This window comes from Cetorhinus maximus, chromosome 11 (genome assembly GCF_964194155.1).
Source record: "Cetorhinus maximus chromosome 11, sCetMax3.hap1.1, whole genome shotgun sequence".
In the NCBI taxonomy this organism is placed as follows: Eukaryota; Metazoa; Chordata; class Chondrichthyes; order Lamniformes; family Cetorhinidae; genus Cetorhinus; species Cetorhinus maximus.
Window position 1 is genome coordinate 119750860 of NC_135889.1, and position 27719 is coordinate 119778578.

A 27719-nucleotide genomic window follows, 5' to 3' on the forward strand; every position below is an offset into this window, starting at 1 on the left:
GTAAATGTGGCAATTTGGTGCAGAAAATAATCAACCATTTTATGCATTCAGGAAGCTTAGAAAGGATCTTGATTCAGCATTTCTCCACCTTCATGTGATGGCAGTGACTCACCCTGAGCTACAGTCCCTTGTGTGTCAGCATCCTCTCCTGCAACTCTACTCAAGTGGCCTTGATAGAGGTGTCAACTGTCAAGGCCAGCACTTATTGCCCATCCCTAATTGAGAAGGTGGTGGTGAGCTGCCTTCTTGAACCGCTGCAGTCCATGTGGTGTAGGTACACCCACAGTGCTGTTAGGAAGGGAGTTCCTGGAGTTTGATCCAGCAACAGTGAAGGAACGGCGATATATTTCAGGATGGTGAGTGACTTGGAGGGGAACTTCCAGGTGGTGGTGTTCCCATCTATCTGCTGCCCTTATCCTTCTAGATGGTAGAGGCCGTGGGTTTGGAAGGTGCTGTCAAAGGAGCCTTGGCGAGGTGCTGCAGTGCATCTTGTAGATGGTATACACTGCTGCTACTGTGTGTCGGTGGTGGGGAGAATGAATGGTTAAGATTCATGGGCTGCTGGTCATGTGGCCAGTAAGTATCAGCCACAGGGGTGGGGAAGGAGCAACAAGACCTCATTTCATTCCTGCCTGGTGGTCACAGACCATGCACTATCCAGCGAGATAGTCATCAGGAAGAAAAGACCTGACAGAACAAGGGGGCACAACCTTAAAATCAGAGCCAGGCTATTCAGGGATGCTGTCAGGAAGCACTTCTTCACACAAAGGGGAGTGAAAATCAAGAACTCTGTCCACCCCCTCAACCCCCCCACCCTCCTGCCCCCCCACCAACTCCAACTTCCCCAAACTGTTGAGGCTGGGGATCAATTGAAAGTTTCCAAACTGAGATTGGTAATTTTTTGTTGGGCAAGTGCGTTGAGGGCTACGGAAGAAAAGCATGTAGTAGGAGCTAAAGTACAAATCGGCCATGATCTCATTGAATGGCTGGAACAGGCTAGAAAGGCTGAATAGCCTGTTCCTATTCTTATGCTTCTAGATGTTGAAAGACTGAATTGCTCTGCAGAGAGCCAGCATAGGTTTGATGGGCCAAATGGCCTCTTTCTCTGCCATTATGGCTCTATGACTCTATGAACAGTTTGAGCTTTGCCTGAAAGTCACAAACCAACTCCCTTTCCCCCTGAAACTCAGTTTCTGTTGGTGAGATAGAACAAGTCACACCTCCACGCTTCATCCTTGACTGGTGCACGATTGCCCAGTTTGCAGGGTAAAGGTATTAAGGATTACAGGACCAAAGCGGGTGGTTGGAGTTGAGATACAGGTCAGCCATGGTCTAAATGAATGGCGGGACAGGCTGGAGGGGGCTGAATGGCCTCCTCCTGTTCTTATGTGCCTACGACCTTAACTTTCGTTCAGAGTGGAGGTTTGCTAAGTTCGGTTGTAGTGTTCCTGTGACAGCAATGAGACAACTCCCTATATTAACAAGGACAGAAACTGTGACCTTGCCAGTTAGCAGGATTCAATGTCACAACATATTTCAAAACCTTTTTTTTAAAGGGGTGCCTTTGGAAGACCTACGGAATGACTTAAAACGTGCTTAACAGTACACAGCTGCAGGAATGCAATAAAAGTTTATAGAATGTTCCCTCATCCAATTCCTCGTGGCTCCAGTCACACGGAGAGACCTGAGAAGCTGGGATTGTTCTGTTTGGAGCAGAGATTTAATAGATGTGTGCAAAATTATGAAGGGTTTTTGATAAGAGAAGATAAAGAGAAACTGCTTCTACTGGCAGGAGGATCAGTAACCCAGATTTAAGATATTTGGCAAAAGAAGCATTGGTGGGAGATGGTTAATTTTAGACAGCTTGCTATGATCTGGAATGCACTGCCTGAAATAGTGGTGAAATCAGATTCAATAGTAACTTTCAAAAGGGAATTGGATAAATGCTTGAATGGGAAATGCCTACAGCGCTGTGGGACTATTTTCTTAACTCACTTCCTGACTCCCCTTGTAGTCCACCATTTACAAGGCACAAGTCAGGAGTGTGACGGAATACTCTCCACTTGCCTGGATGAGTGCAGCTCCCACAACACTCAAGAAGCTTGACACCGTCCAGGACAAAGCAACCCTGCTTGATTGGCACCCCATCCACCACCTTCAACAGCCACTCCCTTCATCGCCAACGCACAGTGGCAGCAGTGTGTACTATCTACAAGATGCACTGCAGCAACTCACCAAGGCTCCTTCAATTACACCTTCCAAACCTGTGACCTCTACCACCTAGAAGGACAAAGGCAGCAGATGCATTGGAACACCACCACCTGGAAGTCCCCCCCCCTCAAGTCACTCACCATCCTGACTTGGAAATATATCACCGTTCCTTCACTGAGTCAAAATCCTGGAACTCCCTTCCCAACAGCACTGTAGGTGTACCTACACCACATGGTCTGCAGTGGTTCAAGGAAGGCAGCTCACCACCACCTTCTCAAGGGAAATTGGGGATGGGCAACAAAAATGAAGGCCTCACCAGTGCCGCCCACGTCCCATGAAAAAATAATTTTAACAAAGATTTGATAGTTCAACCAAAGAGCCAGCACAGGAATGATAGGCCAAATGGCCTCCTCTTACTTTCGCTGTATCATTCTATGATTCTATGAACTCATCTGTGCTACTGTCCGGAGCCTCTGAAAGGATGTCAGGACTTCCGAGTGTGGCTGAAGGAAGGGCGAGTCTGCCCGCTTGCTAAGGATACTTTCATGCGTCTTAGAACAGCGTAGAAGGAGACCTTTTGGCCCATCGTGCCTGTGTCAGCATTTTAAGAGAACTATCACAATTTGGTCCACTCCCCATACCTTCGACCGTAGCCCAGCAAATTTTTCCTTTTCGAGTATTACATCGAGTGCCCTTTTGAACTGGTACCATTTGGTGAATCTGCACTGCCGGGAGGAATCCTCCCTGTCCAGAACTGAACCAGCTTGTTTTCCTCATTTCTTTCATGGGATGTGACAAGTCCAGCATTGGTCACCTGTCCCGAATTGTCTTTGAACGATGTGGTTTGCTGGGGCCATGTCAGAGGGCAGTTAAGAGTCAACCCCATTGCTGTAGGCCAGGAGTCACATGTAGGCCAGACTGGGTAAGGAGGGCAGATTTCCTTCCCTAAAGGGACATTTGTAAACCAAATAGGTTCTTACGACAATCAATGATAGATTCATGGTCACCATCGCAACATCCCCACAGCATCAGCTTGGGCCTTTTGATTAATAGTCATACACGTATACATACAAAAATATAAATTAGGAGCAGGAGTAGGCCACTCGGCCCCTCGAGGCTGCTCCGCCATTTAATAAGATCATGGCTGATCTGGTTGTAACCTCAAACCCACATGCCCACTTACCCCCGATATCCTTTCACCTTCTTGCTTAATATGGATCTATCCAGCTCTGTCTTAAAAATGTTCAAAGACTCTGCTTCCACCGCCTTTTGAGGAAGAGAGTTCCAAAGACTCATGACCCCCTGAGAGAAATAAATTCTCCTCATCTCTGCCTTAAATGGGCGACCCCTTATTTTTAAACAGTGACCCCCCAGTTCTAGATTCGCCCACAGGAGGAAACATCCTCTCCACATCCACCCTGTCAAGTCCCCTCAGGATCTTATATGTTCCAATCAAGTCGCCTCTTACTCTTCTAAACTCCAGCGGATACAAGCCTAGCCTGTCCAACCTTTCCTCAAAACACAACCCGCCCATTCCAGATACTAATCTAGGAAACCTTCTCTGAGCTGCTTCCAATGCATTTGCATCCCTCCTTAAATAAGGAATAATCTCATGACATTACCAGTGCAGCACCATCTCCCCAGTTACTCCTGCTGTGGTTTAACCAGAACTTTGTACAAGTGAAACATAACTTCCACCAATTTGTCTTCCAGCCCCTCTTGAGAGAAGGGCTAACATTAGAGCCATGGGGTCATTTGTAGCACAGAAGAAGGCCATTCAGCCCATTGAATCTGTGCCGACTCTCCATGGAGCAACCCAGTCAGTCCCATTCCACCGCTCTATCCTTGTAGAGGTTACTCCCTATTAGCATTTTAAATTGTACCTGTCCGCTTGTGTTTAACAATTCTGTATGTGGACCCCTAAATCTCTCTCTGCTCTTCCACAATCCCTGGTTTCTCATCATTTTATCTAATTGAGCCCTCAATGACTCTTCACAATTTTGAATTTCATCCGACTCAGCTTTTCCCACTGTTTCACTCATCACTGTCCCTTTGCAACCCTCAAGGGGCTGGTTTCTCCCACTTACTGTCCAGGCAGCAGTTGTATCGAGGGGTTCTGGGAGGTTCAGTTCTATCAGCTTGGAGATGAAGAAAAACATTAAGGAGCTTCATCGGCTCAGAATAGCAGGAATTTAATCTTGTCGGGATAAATGTATTGTCTGTGTATAGTCTAGATGCTGTGTAAATACAGACAGGCTCTGTTGGATGTTGATGATAATTGGAAGCTCAATTAGGTGAAAATGTGCTCTGCGTGTTTAATTTCAGGGACATCGGAGGAGCGGGGGCTGGTGGCACACTTTCCTGGTTTCAAATCTAGGCTGGAAGGTCATCATCGTCATCAGCCAAAAGACTTAACCGACGTTTATCGGTTGCCGTCAGCCCTGCATAGGTATCAGGGCATTAAGTTCTTCCCTTTCTGCAACCTGTGCTCCAGCTCGGAACCAGTGCAAGAGCCTACGGTGGAGGGAGAGGAGACAAAGGATTTACTACCAACTCCCGAGCTTGTCGCAAATGGAGGGGAAGTTGGGGTTGCCAACTCCTCTAGGATTGCCCTAGAGTCTCCAGGGTTTGAGGTTTAATGCTGTTGGGGATAAAACTCAAGGAGAAAAGTCATAGGGCCATTAAAACAAAACTTTTTTTAAAAAAATTCCATTCTCTTTGCACACTTTTACATATTAGTTCTAAAAATGTTAGATGATGGGGCTGTTTGACTACGTGGGGAAACTCTTTCGAGTTACCAACAGTCACAGATTGCAACTTCTTTCGAGTATAATCACAGTTCTTGGTTTTCCAGGAGTGGGACATGAACCCACAACCCTCTGATTCAAAGGCGAGGGTGCTATGGACTGAGCCACAGCTGACACCTCTGTGGGGAAGTTGGAGTCGAGAGGTCGTGAACCAAATGGGTTCAGGAATGGGTCCAGGAATATGGCTAACCAGAGTTGGCAGCCTTACAGGGAAATGGTGGTCCCCAACTCTCCAGGACTGGCCTGGAGGTTCCAGAAAGAGAAGATTAATCTCCTGGACACTGCTCCTGGAGAGGAAAGAAAATCATTGGGTGGAATTTTCCGTGCCCTTTGGCAGCGGGCGTGCTTGGCGGCGTGAGCGGACAATATGGCGAGAAGGCCAAAATTCGGCTTCACGACATTGTGAAACCAGTTTGTAATCGTCCGCTCCGCCCGTCAATGTCGGGCCGCGTTTCCCGCTGCCACACGTCGGGAACTTCATTGTAATATATCCGCGTATCATTATAAGCCCAGCTCGCCGGAATCACCCCCCCCCCCCAAAAATGGACCGTCTGGGCACAAGCTGACGTGTTTCACAACTGTACATAAGCGACGTGCACCTGGTGAGCTGCACTTCACTCGGGACTTCGAGGTTTGTTTGCCCACCTCGCTTCGGGCAGCACTCCTGGGCATCAGCGCCAGGCTTCACAGGCAGCACCACATCACTGTTAGAGGGGGGCTCACGGGCAGCTCTCTACCTACCAGACCAGCCGGAAGGCGGGGGTGGCTTTTCAACGGCTGCAGGGCGAGGGCTGTACTGGGGAAGGAGGGTATCCCAGGGTGTGTGTGGGGGGGATACATGTTGACCTGTGCAAGTGGCCTCAAGAGGGTGAGGGCTGAGGAGGCAGCCTCCAGAGGAGATGAGGCCAGACGGAGATGTGAGGGTGTGTGTGAGAGAGTGAGTGGTGATGTCCCTTGAGCTGGCAGTGAGTGAGATGCCGGTGAATGTGCGACAGGTTGAGTGTGTGAGTTTAGAGTGATGAGATGGTTGCCTTACCCTGGCAGCATGGATGGGATCATTCATCCTCTTTCTGCATTGGATGGCCAACCTCTTCTGTGCAGCATTGGCACTGACCACCACTGCCATCGCCTACCAAGCTGGAGTGGTGAGATTGCTAGATCTCCTGCAGCCAGAGTGGGGGTAGAGGACTTCACAGCAGGCCTCCACGGTGTTCCAGGGATGCATCACTGAATCGGGGGACTGCAGTCTTCTTGCCTTTCGGGGCCATGTCTTCTGTGCAGCAGAGCTGGGCTGGAAGCACTGAGAGGTGTGTGTATGTGACTGCATTTTAAATATGGCGCCGGGCGTGATGAAGCGGTGAGGTGACGGCTGACGGGCAAATGAGAGCCCGCCCACCATTGAACCAGCGTGTTTCCCGGGAATGCATGATTAATGAGGTGGGATTGGGACGATACGGCTTGGAAAAACCACCATTGCGGCCGGCAGGTAAAATGTTTTTTTTCCCACCCGCTACTGCACTCAGTGCAACTCAAGGACGATTCCGCCCATTTTCTTTCAACGCTTTTGTTCAACGGTTATAAAAAGTTGTGGATGTTTTGATTTTGATGGTCAGATGTTCTGCAATCAAGCTACTGAAGAGCCCATTCGCTGTCTACTTGACTGTGGGGAGACTGGACTGGGAGAATGGACATGTTGGATAATGACTAGGTGTGGAGGTGGTGGTCAGGGGGAATTGGGAGGGAGGAGGTCCTGTGATGACACCTCCAGGATTATTCCCAGCCAAGGAGCCACCATAGCAGGGTGAATCTCTCCGTTTCGGAGAATTGAGAGTCGGGGGGAGGGGGTGGTGGTGGGAAACAGGGAGGGGAGAGGGCTGTGCGAGGGAGCTGGAGTGGAGGAATTGGAGGAGGTGAGGGATGAGGGAAGAGGAGAGGGAATGGAGGAGTGCAGTCATCAGACCTGCTCATCAAACAAGCCCCTAATTTGTGCCTAGTACATGTTCAGTGTCTCGATTCTGCAGGTTGGGACCTGCAAAAAAGCTTTTCACATCTCACTGCCTCGTAACTTAAAGAATCCCTGGAGTGGGCGGCGGAAGGAATAAGTTTCTATAGTTTTCTGGCAAATTTATCATATCAGCCTTTCCCCTGACTACCCCCCACCCCCTCTTCCTTCTTCACCCACCCACCGCCCCCCCCACCCCCACTGAGCGCTTCATTGCCATTCCCCAGGGGTGGTGTCTCTTACCAGGGATCTTGCTTCATCAAGCATTCAACGTGCGTGAGCCCAAACACTAAACATGGATGGGCTGTTTGACCTTGGTTGGCATCACATCCTGGCCTTGAAGCTCCCACCTGTGCCTGCCTGCCACAGAAGTGAGCTCAGAACCCATTCTTTCAACCCCACCTTCTCCTGAGTGCAATACCTTTCAGATGTGGTATTCAGAGTAACTCTTTTATCCAGAGAATAGTTAGAATGTGGAACTCACTACCACAGGGAGTAGTTGAGGCGAATGGTGTAGATGCATTTAACAGAAGGCTAGATGAGTACATGAGGGAGAATGGAATAGCAGGATATACAGATAGGGTGGCATGAAATAGGGTCGGTGAGGGCTCACACAGAGCCCAAATGTCACATGGGCCAACTGGGCTTGTTGTATATTTTATATCTCAGGTCTATGCAGAGATGACACTAGTTTCGCTGTGTGTAATAGGTTTTATTCACAATGCTTTAAAATATCTGCTCCATGCTTCTAGCTCTGGCTTCCAGCTCTTTCTATAGCTTTCTTCTACTTTCTCTGAGTCATCACGCCAGGCTTAACTAATCAATCACAATGAGCATAGATCAGTCATCAGACACTCATAATCAAACACAGGACAATGAACCATTGAACGCAAGATGGCCAATTGGCCTGTTCCTGTGCTGAAGACTCTATGTAAGGATTGGTATCGGGACGGTTACCTTCACAAAGATCGATTAGTACCTGAAATGGTGTGGTGCGTAGGATAGTAGAAGCAGCAATCCTGGAGTTACTCAAGGGCTGGTTGGGTGCTACAATGAGAACACCACTGCATGATGGATTGGATAACCCTCCCCCTACTATTATCCCCACATCATCCACCTCTTCCTTTTGTAAACGTTTTAAACTCAAGAGCACAAGAATGGTCTCATCACCGATTAGTTATTAGTTTTAATTCATTAAATAGAAGAAACAAAGTACAATGGGAAGATTAAGATGTCACAGGATATTCCAGAATAACATTGCAGGATAAAAATATCTTTGTTCTTGAAAATCTTTTAAATTAAAACTTTACAGACTGATAGTAGTTCAATATATAATATAATAAAATTCATATCGACAGCCAACTTTTACAATTCTATATTACAATTCACAGGTACAAAAATAAATCTTATGAGTAACACACAAGAGCTGGTGTGTAAATTCACACACTAAATTCACACACTAAATTCAACTATTGCAATTGAGGGAAATATATATTCTTTCAAATATCAAATAAAATCAATAAGTCTTTGGGGAGGAATAGATCAGCTTTAGCATGGAGAAGGATAGATCTGTAAATAGAGACTCATTATATAGATTTAATTTCTATAAGGTGCCTGAGGCAAGCACTGCTATGTCCTGTGTCAGTCACGCATTCAGTCACATGTTTAGTCCTGTGTTCAATCCTGCACTCAGTCACGTGATCGGTCCCACGTTTAGTCACATGATTAGATGTGCATTCAGTCACGCATTCAGTCCCGTGTTCAATCCTGTGTTCAGTCACATGATCAGTCCTGCATTTACAATGTGTTTAGTCACATGCTTAGTCCTGCATTTAATCACGCGTTCAATCCCGCGTTCAGTCTTGTGTTCAGTCTCACGTTCAGCCCCGTGTTCAGGCACATGCTCAATCCCATGTTCAGCCATGTACTCAGTCCCATGTCCAGCCCCACACTCAGCCCCATGTGTCAATCTTGCCCAATAAGAAGAGATGGGAAAACGCATCTACTTCCCGTAGTTGGCTCAGAATGGCACTAGCAGAGGATGGGGAGAGGGGAGTGGAAGAAATGTCTTGTATGGTCAATGATTAGCAAGAAGACAAAATGGTGAAATTCCCATTTTGTATTGCCTTCCACAGTGTAAAGAACTGTATAGTGACATACCTTCCACTGATATTCCCCTACACGCTCAGTATCACAAAGGGAGACCTGTCCCCTTTCTGATGTCTACTCTTTACCTCCCATTGTCCTGTCTTCTGCTAACTGGAGACAGCCATGTTTTGGGGCAGCTTTCTCTCCTGTGACATCATAAATCTACTCACAATTCACTGCTTCCCCCATCACAGAAGGAGAAATCCAATACAAAATAGCAAGTTTATCCTGAAGCTTAATAAGAACATAAGAAATAGGAGAACAGCCCCTCGAGCCTGCTCTGTTATCCAATAAGATCATGGCTGATCTTCCACCTTAACTCCACCTGCCAGCTCTATATCCCTTAATTCCCTTAGTGCCCAAAAATATCTCAACCTCTGTCTTGAATATACTCAACTTAGCATTGGCAGTTCTCTGGAGTAGAGGATTTCGAAGATTAACAATCATTTGAGTGAAGGAATTTCTCCTCATCTCGGTCCCAACCAACCCTTTATTCTGAGATTGTGACCCGTGCAACAGGAGAGGCCTCACAGGTGCTGAAATAGAAACAATCTGAATTTATATAGCTGCTTTCAGGCAAAAAAGCATTGAATCACAGAATTGTTATGGTGCAGAAGGAGACCATTTGGGCCACCATGTCTGCACTGGCTCTCCAAATAAGCATCATGACTTAGTGCCATTCTCTTGCTTTCCCCACCCCCCCGTACCCTTGCACATTGTTTCTATTCAAATAATCATCTAATGCCCCCTTGAATGCCTCGATTGAATCTGCCTCCACCACACTTCCAGTCAGTGCATTCCAGACCCGAACCACTGAAAAGTTTTTTTCTCGCGTCACATTTGCTTCTTTTGCAAATCACTTTAAATCCGTGCTCTCTCGTTCTCGATCCCTTGACGAGCGGGAATCTACTCTATCCAGCCCCCTCATGATTTTGAAAATGAAAGACCAATGCTTTAAGTTTGAAGTACTGTCACCATTGTTACAGAAGCAGAGACAGCAGGCAATACCCGAACAGCAAGACCAACTGATAACAAATTTGGTGATGTAGGCTGAGGGACAAATTTTTGAGCAGCACACTGGGACTCTCTGTTCATTTTTATTTCAACAGCGTCAATAAGAACTTATACGTTTACCCGAATAGGCAACCTGCATGGGCTTCGGCTTAACACTTTGGTCAAAAGACAGCACCTCTGACAGTGCAGCACTCCCTCAGTAGGGCACTGAAGTGTTAGCCTAGACAATGTCATGGAGCGGGGATTGAATTTACAACTTCAGACTGAGAGAGCTATCACTGAGCGAAGGGTACAGGTATCTTCCTTAATGACAGTTTGGGTTGCAAAACGTTTCTTTAAGAATTCTGTACAGTGCCGGAATCATTGTAATGCACCAGGCCCAGGGAGACACGTTCTGACTTGACTGACCATTTATAAGTGATTGAGATTGTTGCACAGCCTGGTGTATGTATGTGGAATAAGTAAAACAGCACTTAATTACTTGTTAAGGCAAATAAATAGCTCACTGAATACAGCTGGCAACATATTTGGAAGGTCAAAAGCAGAATACTGTGGCTACTGGAAATCTGAAATAAAGACAGAAGGTGCTGGAAAAGCTCAGCGGGTCTGGCAGCATCGGTGGAGAGAGAAACAGAGTTAACGCTTCAGGTCAATGGCCTTTCATCAGAACTCTGAAGGGTCATTCACCTGAAACATTAACTCTGTTTTTCTCTCCACAGATGCTGCCTGGCCTGCTGAGTATTTCCAGCATTTTCTGTTTTCATTGAGAAGGTCACTCTGTCCTGCCAAGGGAATCGGTGAACAAAATGGGTTGTACCCGATGAATGGCTGTGCAATGGCACAGGTCAGTATCGAATCAGAATTGGAGATGTCAGAGGGTCAGGCCCTTGAACATTCTCATTGGGAGGAACATCTGTTTAAAACAAAAACAACATTTGCTCTTATATCGTGTTTTTTTTTTGGAGGAATGAAGTCACCCTGGTCGAAGTGGTTGAAGTTCCCATGAGACCCTGGATTTCCCAGCATGCCTGATATTTCCGGAGAATGGCTGGCAAAACCCTTAAGGGAGTGAAATCTTTCATTTAAATAAGGCCTCATCATATACTTCTCAATTAATGGAAGGAAAGTGGCCAACGTTCTGAGACTTAAAAGGACTTACTGACAAGCAACATGCACGATTGGGAGTTTGGGAGTGTGGAGGTGGAGGGGGCTGTTGGTCAATCTGGTTGCTGAGTTTTGAAAAGGCCCCTGAGGGCGGAGAGAGGTCGTAAGGTGAGAGGGGTTTAGGGAGAGAGTTCCCATCGTGGGGCCAGGATGGTTGGAAAATCTGCTTCTTATTTTGGCCAACCTTCCACAAGTTCAGCTGGAGCTAAAAGCCCAACCGAAGCGTCAAACTCCAAAGGGACCAAAGCTCTTCCGGTTCCGTGTCTGGCTTTTTCCAATTCAGAAGGCCGGAGGGAGAATTGGGAGGAGAAGGTTCACTCCCCACCACCGACATGAGATGGAACAGGCCACCAAGAGGTAGCTCGCCCGGGGTCAATTGCTGTTCAAAATAGAACCGCGTCAATAGTCATTTAGAAAGAATGTGAGGACCTCAATATACATGTTTGATTCACAGGGGAACTAGGAAGAAGTTATAGGTGCATTGGCGAGGGAAGGCAGATTGATAATTCCGATATTCAGGCATGGGCTATGCAGGGAACCGGCTGAACTGAATGTTGGGCCAGTTTCTCCTTCTTGAAACTCCCCTTTGTAAATTTCTGTTGTCAACTTTTAGTAGGGATTGCCAACATTCCAAGATTCCCCTGGAGTCTCACGGAATCGAAGACTTATCTCCTGGGCACTGCCATGAGGAAAAAACCCCAAGCGAAATTAATAGTGGCACTAAAAAGCAATTTGTATTTATTTTAATTTGCATCTGAACAGTTTGGTTTAGTAATTGTGAAAGGATTGGGTTGGGGAAAGGGCCTGTTGGAAGCAGGAAATCCAAGTGATGAAACCTCCAGGAATATATCCAACCAGAGTTGGCAACCCTAGTGAAGCTTTAGTCCAGAGTGTATAGGAAGTTGTAATCCAGGCACCAAGAATCTGGTTTATTTTTGTTTGTGTCCTCCTCGTTTAGTTCAATGTTTGACGGTGTGGAGACACTGATTTGGAAGATTTTAATGAATTTGATTCAGCAGCAAAGTAAACATGAGGACTCAAGCAACGAACCCCAATTCAATTGGATTTGATAACCCTGTTAGAGCCTTCTCTCTGCGACACAGTTATTTTCTGATATACATACATCTATTATATTAATAATCTTACATCTGCGCACACTTTATCCCATTATAAATTCCTAGGTCCACACAAATTAAGCAAAACTGCCTGCAGCACCACCACTGGCCAGGGGATATAATTGCAGTGTGACATGTTTACATAGGCAGTTCTCATTCTAAATGGGGACATAGCGATTTGTAACAGAAATATGAAAAATACATATAATATATAGATATAAGGGCAGAATGCATGACTTTAAAATGGAGTCTGAGATTACGCCAGCACATCTTTGTCCAATTATCTCCCACTATTTCTAACGCCGTGTCACTTGAAGATGACATTTAAGTTTTGATTCCTCTGGTCACAATGCAAAGGAGGATCCAGTGTAATTTAGTCAGAGGTGAGACAAGCAAGATTGGGGTTTCTGCTTTTGTCCCTGTTTATGCAAATTCCAACTTTGGACAGCTGCATGTCCTTCTGTTTTAACTGGTAATCAACAAACTCTACGTTTGACTCCGCAGAGGAGGGACATCTCAGATCCTCTTTGCTCGTCCTTTGCTGATTTGAGTCTTTGGGCCTGTAGAAGCAGAGGACGCCCAGCCTCGCACTCGCGTGATTCACCTAGTCTCACCCCAATGCACCCGGAGTGGGGAAGGGGGGGGAGGGGAGGGGGGGGGGGAGGGGGCGGGGACAAGCCTGGACCTCCATACATGCCCGAGTCACTCCCAGTAAAGACTCAGCCCCTGCCCGCCTCAGCCCTGTGCCACGCCCCATGGGTGAAAATACTCGGCGCTGAGGAGGAGCCTGCCCAGTCGGTACAGGAGCTGGGAGTACCAGTGCAGGCCCTCCTGACGGGACGGACACCCACCGAAGATTGAGGTCAGTTGGTAGCAGAGGCGCAATGGGGCAAAGGCCAGCTGTGCCAATCCGTGCCCGTCGATTGCTGCGAAGCAGGAGGCCAGCACGCCATTCACGACTAGAGTGCCATGCTGGGTCAAGGGGGCATAGGCACCCACAATTGTCTGCAATGAGATTCCAGTCACCAGTGCAGGCTGCTGGCCCGAATTGTTCACCACGTACACGTACTGCCCGACCCTCACGTTGCTGGCAAAGGTTGGTCTGAATTTCCCCAAGTCTGACGTGAAGTTATCTGCCACGAACACCAAGTGGGCGGCGGTCAGAAGGAGTCTCCGAGGAGGATTCTGGGTCTCGAGTAGGTAGAATACCTTCACCGCCCTGGGGTCCCAATCCAGAAAGGTCAAGAAGGTGCTGAAAATAATGTCACCGCCGTGGTCCACAGTCTGTACCCGGTCTCCAGGCTGGAGGTCGGACACCCTCTTCCTCCTGCCGTCCTCCATCAGCACACTGGCGTTTCCTGGGAAACAACCTCCAGTCTTTGCGGCCATGGAATGATCTGGAAAAGTACATGCCAAAACCCGTTAGCAGAAAGATATGAGTCATTCCTCAGTTTTAATTGTGCAACTGAGAGAGAAGATGGGACACACTGAGCCATTTGCAGAGAGAAAAAAAAAATTCCTGCTTCAATTTGGGAAAGTCAAGAGATACAGAAATGCAAGAGGAGAGAGAGGAAGACTAAATAAGAGATAGGAGGAACAGATACAGAAGCGGGGAAAAGTAAAGTGAGAGACAGTGAGTATTCAGAAACAAACTGCAGGAGAAGCAAAAAAAGCTGAAAGAGAGAAACAGAGAGGGGAAAAATACACAAAAGACATTGTGGAATCTTACACTATAGAAGGAGGCCATTCGATCCATTGTACCTGTGCTGGGTCTTGGAAGAAACAATCCAATTGATACCACTCCCCTGCCCTTTCCCCATCACCCTGCAAATGTTCCATTTTTCAAATATGTATCCAATCCCCTATTGAATCTGCTTCCACTGCCTTTCGTGGCAACACATTCCAGATCACAACTCCCTGCGTAAGAAAAGTTCTTCACATCTTCTCCTGATTCCTTTGCCAATTATTTTAAGGCCATGTCCCCTGGTTGCCAACCCTTTTTTCCCATATTTATTCTATCAAAACCCTTCATGATTTTGAACACCTCCAGTAAATTTCCCCTTAACCTTCTCTGCTCTAAGGAGAACAAGGCCAGTTTCTCTAATCTCTCCACATAACTGAAGTTCCTCATCCCTGGGACCATTCTAGTAAATCTTCTCTGCACCCTCTTCAAGCCTTAACATCTTTCCCAAAGTGTAATGCCCAGGATGCTGAGGCTGACCCATTGATTGATAAAGATTTAGTTTGTGTACTCTACGCCTCTATAAAGCCCAGGATCCTGTGTGCCTCTTTAACAGTCTTCTCAACATGCCCTGCACCTTCAAAGATTTGTGTAAGATGGAAGAGAATGAAAGAGACCAACTATAGACAACGGAAGAGTTTGTGAGAGATAGTCCATCAAAGATAGACAACAGTTCGTGAGGGAAAAACACTTCCTGTCTCCCTCCCTGTCTCTCCCTTTCTTTCAGCACCTCGGTCAATCACTCTCTTACCGTTGCATCTTCTACCTTTCTCTCATTATCCTTGTATCTCTCTCTTGTATCTCTCATCTCACCCTGTTTATCTCTCTCCCTCTCAATTTCCCTCTCTATCTCTCACCTTTTGTTTGCAATCTCTCTTTTCCTTTCGCTCCCTCATTATCTGTGTCTGCATTTCTCTCTCTCTCATTGTCTGCCTCTTTCTTTCTCTCACTGTCTCTCCCCTCTCTTTTCCCTCACCTCTCTCCTCCCTCTTTCCCTCAATGTCTTTTTGTCTCCTCTCTATTTACCTCACTGTTTCCCTTTCCCTCCCTCTTCCCCTCAGCATCTCCGTCTCTCTTTCCCTCACTATTTCTCTCTCCCTCTCTCTTTCTGTTTCTCAGTTCCTTTCTGTCCATCTCGGTCTCTCTCCATTTCTCGATTACTTTATTTATTACCTTAGAAAGGAATATAACCAAATAAAAGTTTGCTCAGTGAATAATTCCCAGATATTCTGTTTGTTCAAGTTAAGAGCAAACAGTGAAACCATGACGACAGACACATGCGAGGCGATACCACAGCCGCTCCCAACCACAGTCCCAGCACACTCTCCACAGAAGGAAGCAGATCTGCATCAGCCTCCAGCAATTAACCAGCCCAGGCTGTTGCAACATTAATATGATGCTCCCATAGTGTAGGGAATAGAAACCACAGTATACATTATAGAGAATAGTAGACCCTGTGTATGCTATAGGGAATAATGGACCTATGTATGTTATAGGGAGCACCAGCCCCCTCGTATACAATAAAGGAGCAGATCCCGGGCAGAATTTTTGGGTGGCGGTGGGCTGACCCGGGAGCAGCCGGGAAACGGTCCTCCGCCCGCTGACCGCGATTTCGTGCTGGCTGCCCAATTAACGGCCAGCCAGCGCGAAACGTGCGCTGAAAGGCTCAGCGCTGCCGGGGTGTGGGGGCGGAAGGAGGAGGGCGAGCGCTGAAGTCAGCGCAGGCGCCGCGGGAGCCGCGCCACGGAAGCTTCCTGAAGGCAGAGAGCTGCCTCGGGGAGCTGGAGAATTTTTAAATCAAAAAAAAAACGAAGATTTGGAAATTCTGAAAAAAAAGTGTCCGTGCATCTGACTCCCTCCCATGAACATATGGATTGTAAAAATCCTGTCAAAACATGTTTTACCGTCGGAAACCGTGGAGGGGTGTTTCCTCAACGATGCAAAGGCCGCCTGGCCGATTCACCCGCCCGCTAACCCTACCTTGGACGGGCAGTGAAAAATCGCTCTTAATTAATACGTCAATGGCTTTAATAATGTCTCTAAATTGTCGGCGGGTGCGCTGTCAACTCTCGCACGCGCCCGCCGACCAAAATATCGTTCAGGTGCGCGATAACGCTGGGATGCTCGCCCAACCTCATCGCACGCTATTTTATGCCCGATCGGGTCAGGCAAGTGCCCACCAGCGGAGCCTAAAACTCTGCCTCCTGTGTATATTACTGAAAAAGCAGACCCTGTATATTGTAAAAAGTGTAGCAGCCCCTATTTATATGATAGGGAGAGCAACCCCTATTTATACTGTAGGGAGCACCAGCCCCTATGTATACTATCGGGAATAGCAGCCCCTGTGTATATTATAGGGAATATCAACCCCCATGTATATTATAGAGAACAGCAGCTCCTCTGTAGTATTAGCTGACAATGACTCAGTAAAAATGTGTTGCAGTTAAAGATCAATTGCTTTAAGTTTATATCTGGAACTAAAAGCAGGCTCCTTAAATCAATAAACACAATTTTTCTGCTCTGCCATTTTTAATTCATATATCAAGGCTCAGATTGCCTCCAGATCCCCTCATTCAGCCCAGCCTTATTTCCTTGAGGCCCACTCTCTGGAGAGAAGCGTTGAGTGGCTTACCCTCCCATCCCCTCTCCCAGACACCCAGCTGTTCTGCAAGGTGCTTCAGCCTGGCTTGGCCACAGCATTTGCTAAGGATTCCCTCTGTGACATGGCTGGGTCTACCACAGTAAACGTATTTAATTAACCTGGCCAGAGACCAGGGTAAGAGCAAAACCTGAAATTGTACATGAGCCTTTGGTGATTTAGATCCAAAGTAAGGATGCCACAATGGATTGAGATCGCTTGTCAACCCAACAGAGTTGCTTATCTGAGGCATGGTACTGAGCGAAATGCTTCACGTAGAACGTCCAGTACAGAGAAAGCCCATTTAACCAAAATGCTCCACACAAGCTTCCTCATATCCTACTTCATCCAATCCCATCAACATATTCTCCTATTCCTTTCTCCCTCATATGTTTATCTAGTTTATCCTTTATTCATCTTATCCAGTGCCTCTGTACGTTTCTTATAATATGGAAAGTCATCTAATCAAGACTTCATGCAGGTTTAGCATAACCAGTCACCTCACATTTATCTACATTCCCCTACCACTTATCTATATCCATCTCACACTACCTATATCCCCCTCACACTTATCTATACCCCCTCACACTTATCTATATCCCCCTCACACTTATCTATATCCATCTCACACTTATCTATATCCCCCTCACACTTATCTATACCCCCTCAGACTTATCTATACCCCCTCACACTTATCTATATCCCCCTCACACTTATCTATACCCCCTCACACTTATCTATATCCCCCCATACTTATCAATATCCATCTCACACTTATCCACATCCCCCTCACCCTTACCTAAATCCATCTCACACCTACCTATACCCACTTCATGTCCAGTAAAGAACACAGGAGAAGAAGGGATATAAGAAGTAGGGGTCCCTTGGCCGGCTCTCACTCATGTGATCGTGGCTGACAGGCCGGAATTGTTCTCCCAAGTTAGAAAGAAAGAACTTGCATCTACATAGTGTCTTTAACAATCTTAGGGCATCCCAAAGCGCTTTATAATTAATGCAGTACTTATTTGACGTGTAGTCACTGTTGTAACGTAGAAAGAACAGCAGCCAATTTTCGCACAACCAGACCCCACAACATGCAGTATGAGAATGAGCAGATAATCTGTTTTTTCTAAAGATGGCTGCGGGGTAAGTATTGCCCCAGGACGCAGGCACTCATTCCCCTGTTCTTCTTCTTCCAATAGTGCCATGGGATCATTTAAGCCCAGCTGAGAGGGCAGACAGGTTCTCAGTTTAATATTTCATCTGATAGATGACACCTCCAACGGTGCAGCAGTCCCTCAGTACTGCACTAGGAGTGTCAGGCTGAATTCTGCACTCATGTCTCTCGAGTGGGACTGTGAATCTACAACCTTCTGACTCAAGAGGCGAGAGTGCCACCAACTGAACCACGCCCGACATCCTTAGTTAAGGAGATAGTTGGAGGAAGAGGTAATAAAGTAACCTGGAGGAGTACAAAGGTTGGCTAGGGTGGAGGAGTGTGTGTTGGAAATACTACCAATGGCACCAGTGGCACTGGGCTAGGGAAATAAAAGAAAGACTTTCATTTATATCGTGCTTTTGACAACCATCAGACATCTCAAAGTGCTTTACAGACAATGAAGCACTTTTGAAGTGTAGTCATTGTTATAATGTAGGAACCACAGCAGCCAATTTGTACACAGCAAGTTCCCTCAAACAGCAATATGATCATGACCAGATAACCTGTTTTTGTGATGTTGGTTGAGGGATAAACATTGGCCAGGACATCGGGGAGAATTCCCCTCCTCGGCTTTAAAATAATGCCATGATCTTTTACATCCATCCGAGCAGGCAGATGTGGCCTTATATTAACATCTCAGCTGAAAGATGGCAGCAGTACAGCATGCATTCAGGGCTGCTCTGGAGTGTCAACCTTCGTTTTTGTGCTCAAGCCCTACAATGGGACTTAAACCTAGAACTTTGACACTCACAAATGAGTTCTACCAACTGGGCCACAGCTGACATTCAAGGGAAAGGAAATATCGGCTCTGCTATTCCTTCCCAATTGCTACCTGAGTTTCCTGCTGGAATTTTCATGTCTTTGGTCCTTGGACATGGGTGGGGGTGGTGGGGGGGTGTGGTGTGGTTGGAATGAAAGGATCGGATTCAGCTGTGATGTTGGCTGTGGCCAAATATCAACCCGACCTGTGATCGTGAGAGATTTGGAAAACAGGAGTAGGCCATTCAGCCCCTCGAGCCTCATCCACCATTCAATTAGGTCACAGTTGATCTATAACAACTCCATTTGCCCGTTTTGGTTCCATAATCCTTAATATCCTTGCCTAATAAAAATCTATCAATTTTAGTTTTAAAATTTTCAGTTGAAACCACCACCCCCCCACCCGCCCCCCCAAACCAACCACACCCCTCCCCCACCCTGCTCCACAGTCTCAATAGCTTTTTTTGGGAACAGGGAGGGAGAGCGTGCCAGATTTCCATTCCCCTTTGTGTGAAGAAATGCTTCCTGACATCACCCCTGAACTGCCAAGCTCTAACTTTAAGATCATTTCCCCTTATTCTGCACCCCTCCAACAATGGAAGCTCTCTCCATCTCTATCCACCTCATCAAACCCTTTAATCCTCATAAACATCTCAGATCAGACCAGCCCTTAACATTCTTTACTCAATGGGAATATAAGCCCAGCCTATGCAACCTAGCCTCATAATTTAACACTTTTATAGCCCCGGGATCATTCAGAAGAAACTCCTGTTGATACTGAAGCAGCGGAAATGTATCCCATCCCTCATCTGCCTTAGGGGTTACAATGAATGAAGCATTTAGGTGTCTTTAGGCAATGTGTTTGAGTGCACTTGGAGTCAGGGAGACGAGAGGGCAGTTATCAGGCAGCTTTGAGGGTCTCTAACTCTTTTTGAGTGCAATTATCAGCTGTGACATAATAAAAGCCTGGTGCAATAAATATTGAATTCACTGTCAAGTCTTTTACCTGATTTGACTGAACAGTGGATATGAGCTTTGGACTCGTAATAGACCCAGTCAAATCCTGCTTCAACTGCCAGGCGAGCCAGCATCCCATACTTCGAGCGATCCCGGTCTGAGGTGGTGATATCCACAGCTCGGCCCTCGTAGTGTAAAGATTCCACCGAGTGGTGGCCATCCTCATCCCAGCCTTCTGTCACTCTCAGCCTCACTCCTGGCCACTGGTTCATGACAGAGATAGCCAGAGCATTCAGCTTATCTTTACAACGCTGGAACAAGAAAGGAAAGAGTTGTTAGTCCACCATCCGATTAATTTTCTCCTCCCTCCCATCATTCTGGGTAGGCTCCTCACGATGGGCTTTGTCACTGTTTTAGGGAGAGAATGAACTCATCAGAGACACAAAACGCAGGTACCAGTGACATCATAAGGCAGACAGCACACATCTCAGTGACATCATCAGGCAGACAGCACACACCTCAGTGACATCATCAGGCAGACAGCACACATCTCAGTGACATCATCAGGCAGACAGCACACATCTCAGTGACATCATCAGGCAGACAGCACACATCTCAGTGACATCATCAAGCAGACAGCACACATCTCAGTGACATCATCAGGCAGACAGCACACATCTCAGTGACATCATCAGGCAGACAGCACACATCTCAGTGACATCATCAGGCAGACAGCACACATCTCAGCGACATCATCAGGCAGACATAACACATCTCAGTGACGTCATCAGGCACGGAGCACAGGTACCAGTGACATCATCAGGCAGACAGCACACATCTCAGTGACATCATCACAGACACAAGGCCTGAAATTCCCTATAATATACATAGGTGTTATTCTCTGTAATATAGATAGGCTTGGCTACACATGATAACATACACAGTATCCACATGGGCTGCATTTCTCTGTGATATACACAGGGCTGCTATTCTCAATGGTACTCAAAGGCTGTTATTCATTATAGTATACACAGAGACTTCTATTCTCTACAATATACACAGGGGCTGCTATTCTTTATAATACACACAAGGTTGTTAGTTTGTTTAATTATACACATGCCTAGAAATTTGTTGACATTGGGCATCTTTCACTGGCGCCAAGTGGGTGCCTAAACATTCAATATGGCGGGTTGCGTGCATGTGTACATTCAACCTCAAATGTGCAAAGCCCACCATATCGTATCCAATAAAGGCATCCTTGGCCCATACATGAAACAGGTGCACATGCAAATGCTCTTAAAAGCAGGGAATCCCAGCTTGGAGTGCTAGACTGCTAAAGGCCATCCAGCGATGGTGGGGAGGTTGCACAGAGGTCAAGTCAAAGGAACAGAGTGTTTGAGATGGTTGTGGGATGGAACATGTCACAGAGATAGGAAGGGCATTGGTGCACCAGGAGCCAGTGTAGCAGGGTGAGCCTGTGGGCATGGAGGTGATGGGTGAACAAGACTTGGTGCACAACAGGAAACATAGAATGTAGTTTTGGATGAGCTGAAGTTTACTGGGTGGATGATGAGAGGCTGGCCAGGAGATGATGAGAATAGTGGCATCTGGAGGTGATAATGTTATGGATGGGGGTTTCAGCAGCAGATGAGCTGAGACAAGGTCACAGATGAGAGACATTAAGGAGATGGGAATAGGTCGTCTTTATGGTAGAGCCTATAGGGAGTTGGAAGCTCAGTTCAGGATAGGATGCAAGGATTTGTGCCTGCTTCAGCCAGCGATAATGGACGGGAAGGGGATTATAGAACGAGTACCAGTGACACAGAGTTTGTGGTGGGACCAATATTTTCAGTTTCCCTAACGTTAGACTTAAGCAAATTGTAACATGTATCACAACCTTGAGATGCCCCAAAGCGCTTTACATCCAATTGAAATGCAACCACTGTTGTAATGTGGGAAACCTGGCAGCCAATTTGCGCACAGAAAGATCCCACACGCAGCAATGTTGTTGCTAGTGAGATAAATATTGGCTAGGACAACGGAAAGAACTTCCCTGCTCTTCTTCAAAATAGTGTCATGGGACCTTTTATAAGGCGTCAGTTTAATGTCCCATCCAAAAGATGGAACCTCTGACAGTAGCGGCACTCCCTCAGAATTCCGCCTCAATTTTTGTGCTTATATCCCTGGAGCGAGACTTGAGCCCACAGCCATCAGATTGAACAATTGTCACAGAATCACTGAGTTGTTACAGTGTAGAAAGAGGCCATTCAGCCGGCCATGTCTGCACCAGCTCTCTGAATGGGCAACTCGCCTAGTGCCATTCTCCCGCCTTCTCCCTGTAACGCTGCACATTCTTCCTTTTCAGATAACAGCCTAATTCCCTCTCGAATACTTCATTTGGACCTGCCTGCACCACACTGTCAGGCAGTCCAGACCTTAACCACTTACTTCCTGAAAAAGTTTTCCCTTATGTCACTTTTGCTTTGTTTACCAATTACTTTAAATCTGTACCCTCTGGTTCTCAAACCTTTCACAAGTGGGAACAGTTTCTCCCTATCTACTCTGTCCAGACCCCTCATGATTTTAATACCTCTATCAACTCTCCTCTCAGCCTTCTCTTCTCCAAGGAAAACAGTCCCAACTTCTCCAATCTATCTTCATAACTGAAGTTCCTCATCCCCAGAAGCATTCTTGTGAATCTTTTCTACCCTCTCTTCAATGCCTTCACATCCTTCCTAAATTGGAAGCAGGGCCCAGAGCTGCACACAATATTCCAGCTGAGGTCGAACTAGTGTCTTATATAAGTTCAACATAATCTCCTTGCTCTTGTACTCTATGCCCCTATTAATAAAGCCCAGGATACTGTGTGCTTTATTAACCGCTCTCTCAACCTGTCCTGTCACTTTTAATGATTTATGCATATATACACCCAGGTCCCTCTGCTCTTGCACCCCCTTTAGAATTGTATCTTTTATTTAATTTTATCTCTTTATGTTCTTCCTATCAAAATGAATCACTTCACATTTCTCCACATTGAACTTTATCTGCCAGAAGACCACCCATTCCACCAACCTGTCTATGTCCTTTTGAAGTTCGACACTATCCTCCTCCTAGCTCCAAGTTTTGAATCATCTGCAAATTTTGAAATTGTGCCCTGTACACCAAGGTCTAGGTCATTAATATATATCAGGAAAAGCAAGGGTCCCAACGCTGACCCCTGGAGAACTCCACTACAAACCTCCCTCCAACCCGAAAAACATCCATTAACCATTACTATCTGTTTCCTGTCACTCAGCCAATTGTGCGTCCATGTTGCTACTGTCCCTTTTATCCCATGAGCTATCACTTTGCTCACAAGTCTGTTGTGTGGCACTGTATCAAATGACTTTTAAAAATCCATGTACACCACATCAACAGCATTACCCTCATCAACACTCTCTGTTACCGCTTCAAAAAACTCCGGCAAGTTAGTTAAATATGATTGTCCCTTAACAAATCCATGTTGGCTCTCCTTAATTAACCTACATTTTTCCACATGAGTGTTAATTTTGCCCCAAATTAATGTTTCTATAAATTTTCCCACTACCAAAGTTGACTGGCCTGTGGTTCCTGGGCTTACCTTTATACTCTTTTTTGATCAAATGTGTAACATATGCAATTCTCCAGTCCTCTAGAGCCATCCCTGAGCCTAAGAGAGACTGGAAAATTATGGCCAGTGCCTCCGCAATTTCTACTCTCACTTCCTCAGTATCCTTGGATGCATCTCATCAGATCCTGCAGTTGTGAGCCACTCTATATTTCCCAATATTTAACCTGACAATTTAACATTTAAGGGCTTTGCAACTGATCAAAGACTGGACATCCAAGGGCATCACTCAGTGTTTGGAGGCTGAATCCTGAGGAGTGGTGGCTAGGTGAGGGGCTAAGTGTAATGACAGTTGCAGGGAAGGGAAGGGACCTGATGGGGAGAGAGGGAAGCAGGGCAGAGGGAAGGGATCTTTGCAGATACGCCCATATGCAAGTGTGAATTATGCCAGGGAAGGGAATTTCCAGATGAGGTCACATTGTGCCTAGAAAGCGGCAATTAAACAAAGGTTTAATCGATTAACAGGAAAAGGGGTTCTGAGTTCCCTTACTCATCCATGGCCTGCCTTCAGACCCACCTGCCAAATGGCTTGTTTAATTGAGCAGTAATGAACAAGCTGTGCCAATTCCCAGATAAGGCTGCATACCTTCGAGTTTACCATTGCTAATAGGTCACCAGAGCAGTTACATTTTGAAGAGCAAATATGTGTTTATAGATCTCAGAGCTGCACTTAACCAGCTAGACCCATCCCACCTCAATACCGACAATCTAATTCGCATTATTTTCCACAAAAGATTGCGCTGATAATTCCAGTTCTCACAGATTAGCCGATCAAAGGGGCCGCAGAAACTTGGCCTCCAGATCATATTTGAAGTCAGTTGCTCCAAGGGAATCAATTGGCGGCTGTTGAGCTAAGACTCGAGTGCTGTGTTTGCACTGGTGGTGCTGTACACTGGACACCCTCATGAAAGACAGCTGAAATGCAAGCCTTGCCTCAGGGGAGATTGACAAGTCACTGAAGTCAACCCATGTCACTAATAAATCCAATCAGAAATTCAGGAGAAGCATTGGCCAGAAACGTACCTATGTCGGGTGGGCCAGGTGGGAGCAGGCAGGGGTGGGCGTGGAGCCAATTGCCACTCGCGATCGGCCGCGCGCTGCCATTTTACGTAGGCAGGCTGATTAAGGCATGCGCACAATAGAACACAGCAATTTCCCTGAGGCACAGAGCTGCCTCAGGGAGATTAAGTACATATTGAAATTTTTTTAATCAAGAAAGAGAAAAATGACTTAGACACGTCCCCTCACGTGACAGCGTCACACGAGCTGGGACATGTCTGTCAATTTAGCAAAATCTATTTATTGATTTGATTAAACCTTCAGGAAACCTCATCCCGCCCGTGGATGAGGTTTCCTGAGAAACGCAAAGGCCGCCTGGGCTCTTCGCCTGCCCCCCCGCCAACCTTAAGGTTGGTCGGGCAGCGCTGTTAATTAACTAAATTAATTTCCTAATGGCCTTAATAGGCCGTTGACAGTTTGGTGGGCGTGCCCGCAGAACAAAATATCTAAATGACGCACGATGATGTCGGGACACACGCCCGACGTCATCGCGCATCATTTTGCGCATCGGCATATCGGGCCTGCCCCCGCACGCTGACGGTGATATTCTGGCCATCATTTACCCAGAGGTGGTGAGAATGTGGAACTTGCTACCACAGGGAGTGACTGAGGTGACTAGCCTAGATGCATTAAGGGGAGCACATGAAAGAGAAAGGAATGAAACTCAATGTTGATGGGTGATATGAAGTAGGATGGGAGGAGGCTTGTAGAGGGGCCGAGTGGCCTGTTTCTGTGCTGTGGACATGATGTAATTTGATGCAACAATTTATCAAGTGGAGATGACACAATATCAAGGATACTAGAGTCATTTTACAATTTGAAAGAGTCCATCGCTTGCCTAAACGAAAGGTTCAATGCCCCGAAAGATCAGAGATGGAGCGATAGAGAAATGCTTTTGATAGAGAGGGGCTTATGTCAAGTAGTTACCTCAGGAGGACAGCAGGTTAGGGCTAAAGGGTAGAGGAATAGAATGACCTTCCTGACATTCGGCTTAGACACTGTGAATGTTAGAAATCTGAAATAAAAATAGAAAAGGCTGGAAATGTTCAGCAGGTCAGGCAGCATCTGTGAGAAGAGAAACGGAGTTAACATTTCGGGTCAGTGACCTTACTGGAACAGGGAAATGTGAGGGGTGTAATACAGATTTAAAACAAGTACGGAGGCAGGGAAAGTGGGCAGGGAGGGGAGAAGGTGAGGAAATAACAAAAGGAAAAAAAAGTCTGTGATAGGGCTGAAGGTGTGGGAGATTAAAAATAAAGTACAGCATTACTAACACCGACTTGTAACGAATCAGGAGCAGTGCTTATGATCTGTACACACTTAAAACCTTTATGCATTCACATGATGTGGGTTCTCACTGGCTAGGCCAGTATTTATTCCCTAATTGCCCTTGAGAAGGCGGAGGGGAGCCGCCTTCTTGAACCACTGCAGTCCCTGTGGCTCTGTTAGGTAGTGAGTTCCACAATTTTCAATCAGCCTTTGATGAAGCAATGGTCATATATTCCAAGTTAAGACTTAGAGGGGAACTTGCAGGTGGTGGTGTTCCCAGGCATTTGCGCCCTTGCCCTTATAGGTGGTAGAGGTCATGTGTTTGGGTGGTGCTGTCAAAAAAGACTCGGTGAGTTGCTGCGGTGCATCCTACAGATGGTACAGGATGTTGCCATGTTGTGCCGCTGGTGGAGGGAGTGAATATTTAAGGTAGTGGATGCCATTCAAACAGGTTTATCTCATCACAAAAACAAAAATACCTGGAAAAACTCAGCAAGTCTGGCAGCTTCTGCGGAGAGGAACACAGTTAACATTTCGAGTCCGTGTGACTCTCCAACAGAACTGATGAACAGTTCAACAGAACTGATGAACAGTTCAACAGTTCTGTTGAAGGGTCATACGGACTCGAAACGTTAACTGTGCTCCTCTCCGCCGATGCTGCCAGATCTGCCGACTTTTTCCAGGTATTTCTGTTTTCGTTTTGGATTTCCAGCATCCGCAGTTTTTTGCTTTTATCTTAGGTTTATCTCATCCTTGTTTTCAAATGCCTCTGTGGCCTCCCGGGTCCCTTTCTCTGTAATCGCCTCGAGCCCCACAACTCTTTGAGATCTCCGCACTCATCTAATTCTGCCCTTGAACATCCCCAATTTTAACTGCTTCACAATTAGTGGCTGTGCATTTAGTCTGAGTCCCAAACTCTGGAATTCCCTCCCTGTATCTCTCCGCCTCTCTACCTTGCTTCCTTCATTTTAGACCCTCTTAAAAAAAATCTACCTTTTGACCAAACTTTTGGTCGTCTGACTTAATATCTCCTGAAGTGGCTCAGTGTTATATTTTGTTTTATAATGTTCCTGTGAAGCACCTTGGGGCGTTTTATTAATACTAAAGGCATTATATAAATATAAACTGTTGTTGTTGTTGTTGTTGCTTTGTCTTGGATGGTGTTGAGCTCCCTGAGTGTTGTTGGAGCTGCACTCATCCAGACAAGTAGAGATGATTCCATCACACTCCTGACTTGTTGCCTGTCACATTTTCAAGCGCTGACAAAATTTCCCCGATCCGAAACTTTTAACTCTTGTTCCTGTCTCCACAGGCGCTGTCTGACCTGCTGTGTGTTTCCAGCATTTTCTGTATTTATTTCTGATGTCCTGTTTAATGACCTTGCTAGTTGAGTACAGACTATGATAAGGTAGATTCCAGGGAAGGTACAAACTTGGTGGGCTTTCTGCCATTCCATAGATTATATATGTTAATAAAATGTACCAATGTGCACAAACAAAAGCAGCCACAGATGTGATAGAATGAGCAGTGCCCTTGATTTTCCACTGTGCTTATCTTGACAATGTGATAATGAAGTTGGATAAGGAATTAAAAGAGTGACAATGGACTTTGTGTGTTTGCCGTCAACCAAGAATTGGCTTTGTGCTCCTGTCCTGTAAACTTTCCTTAACTTGGCAAGCTCACTCGAACACCTGCAACCATTATCACCTAAATTCCGCATAGCACAGATATAATAAGCATTGTAAAATTAAGTTCCATGATGTATTGTGCTTCTATTAAACTTTGACTGATATGGACTGAGTTGTTGACACCATATTTTGTATCAATAGCCTCATATCTATCACCTGAAACTTGAATCATCTCACTCCAGTTTTGTTGATGTGCTGCCTTGTTATTTAATATATGATCACACCTCAGCCAGCCAACGTCCAAGTATTACAGGTTTTCCTGCGATACGCCACATGCTGACT

At 46.2% G+C, this 27719-nt stretch overlaps 2 protein-coding genes across 2 annotated transcripts in view; one reads left to right on the forward strand and one right to left on the reverse strand.

Moving 5' to 3' along the window:
* Positions 1-4850, forward strand: part of LOC144686224 (solute carrier family 23 member 3-like) — a 94468-nt gene extending 89618 nt beyond the window's left edge. The window contains exon 14 of the mRNA XM_078551314.1: positions 4537-4850. Within this exon, the coding sequence (XP_078407440.1) occupies positions 4537-4850 (314 nt within the window). The remainder of the gene's footprint in view (positions 1-4536) is intronic.
* An 8346-nt stretch (positions 4851-13196) lies between these two features.
* LOC144686225 (indian hedgehog protein-like) overlaps positions 13197-27719 on the reverse strand; it is a 50225-nt gene continuing 35702 nt past the window's right edge. Inside the window, exons 2-3 of the mRNA XM_078551315.1 lie at positions 19825-20086; positions 13197-13858 (exon numbers count right to left, since the gene is read on the reverse strand). Of these exons, the coding sequence (XP_078407441.1) occupies positions 13197-13858; positions 19825-20086 (924 nt within the window). The remainder of the gene's footprint in view (positions 13859-19824; positions 20087-27719) is intronic.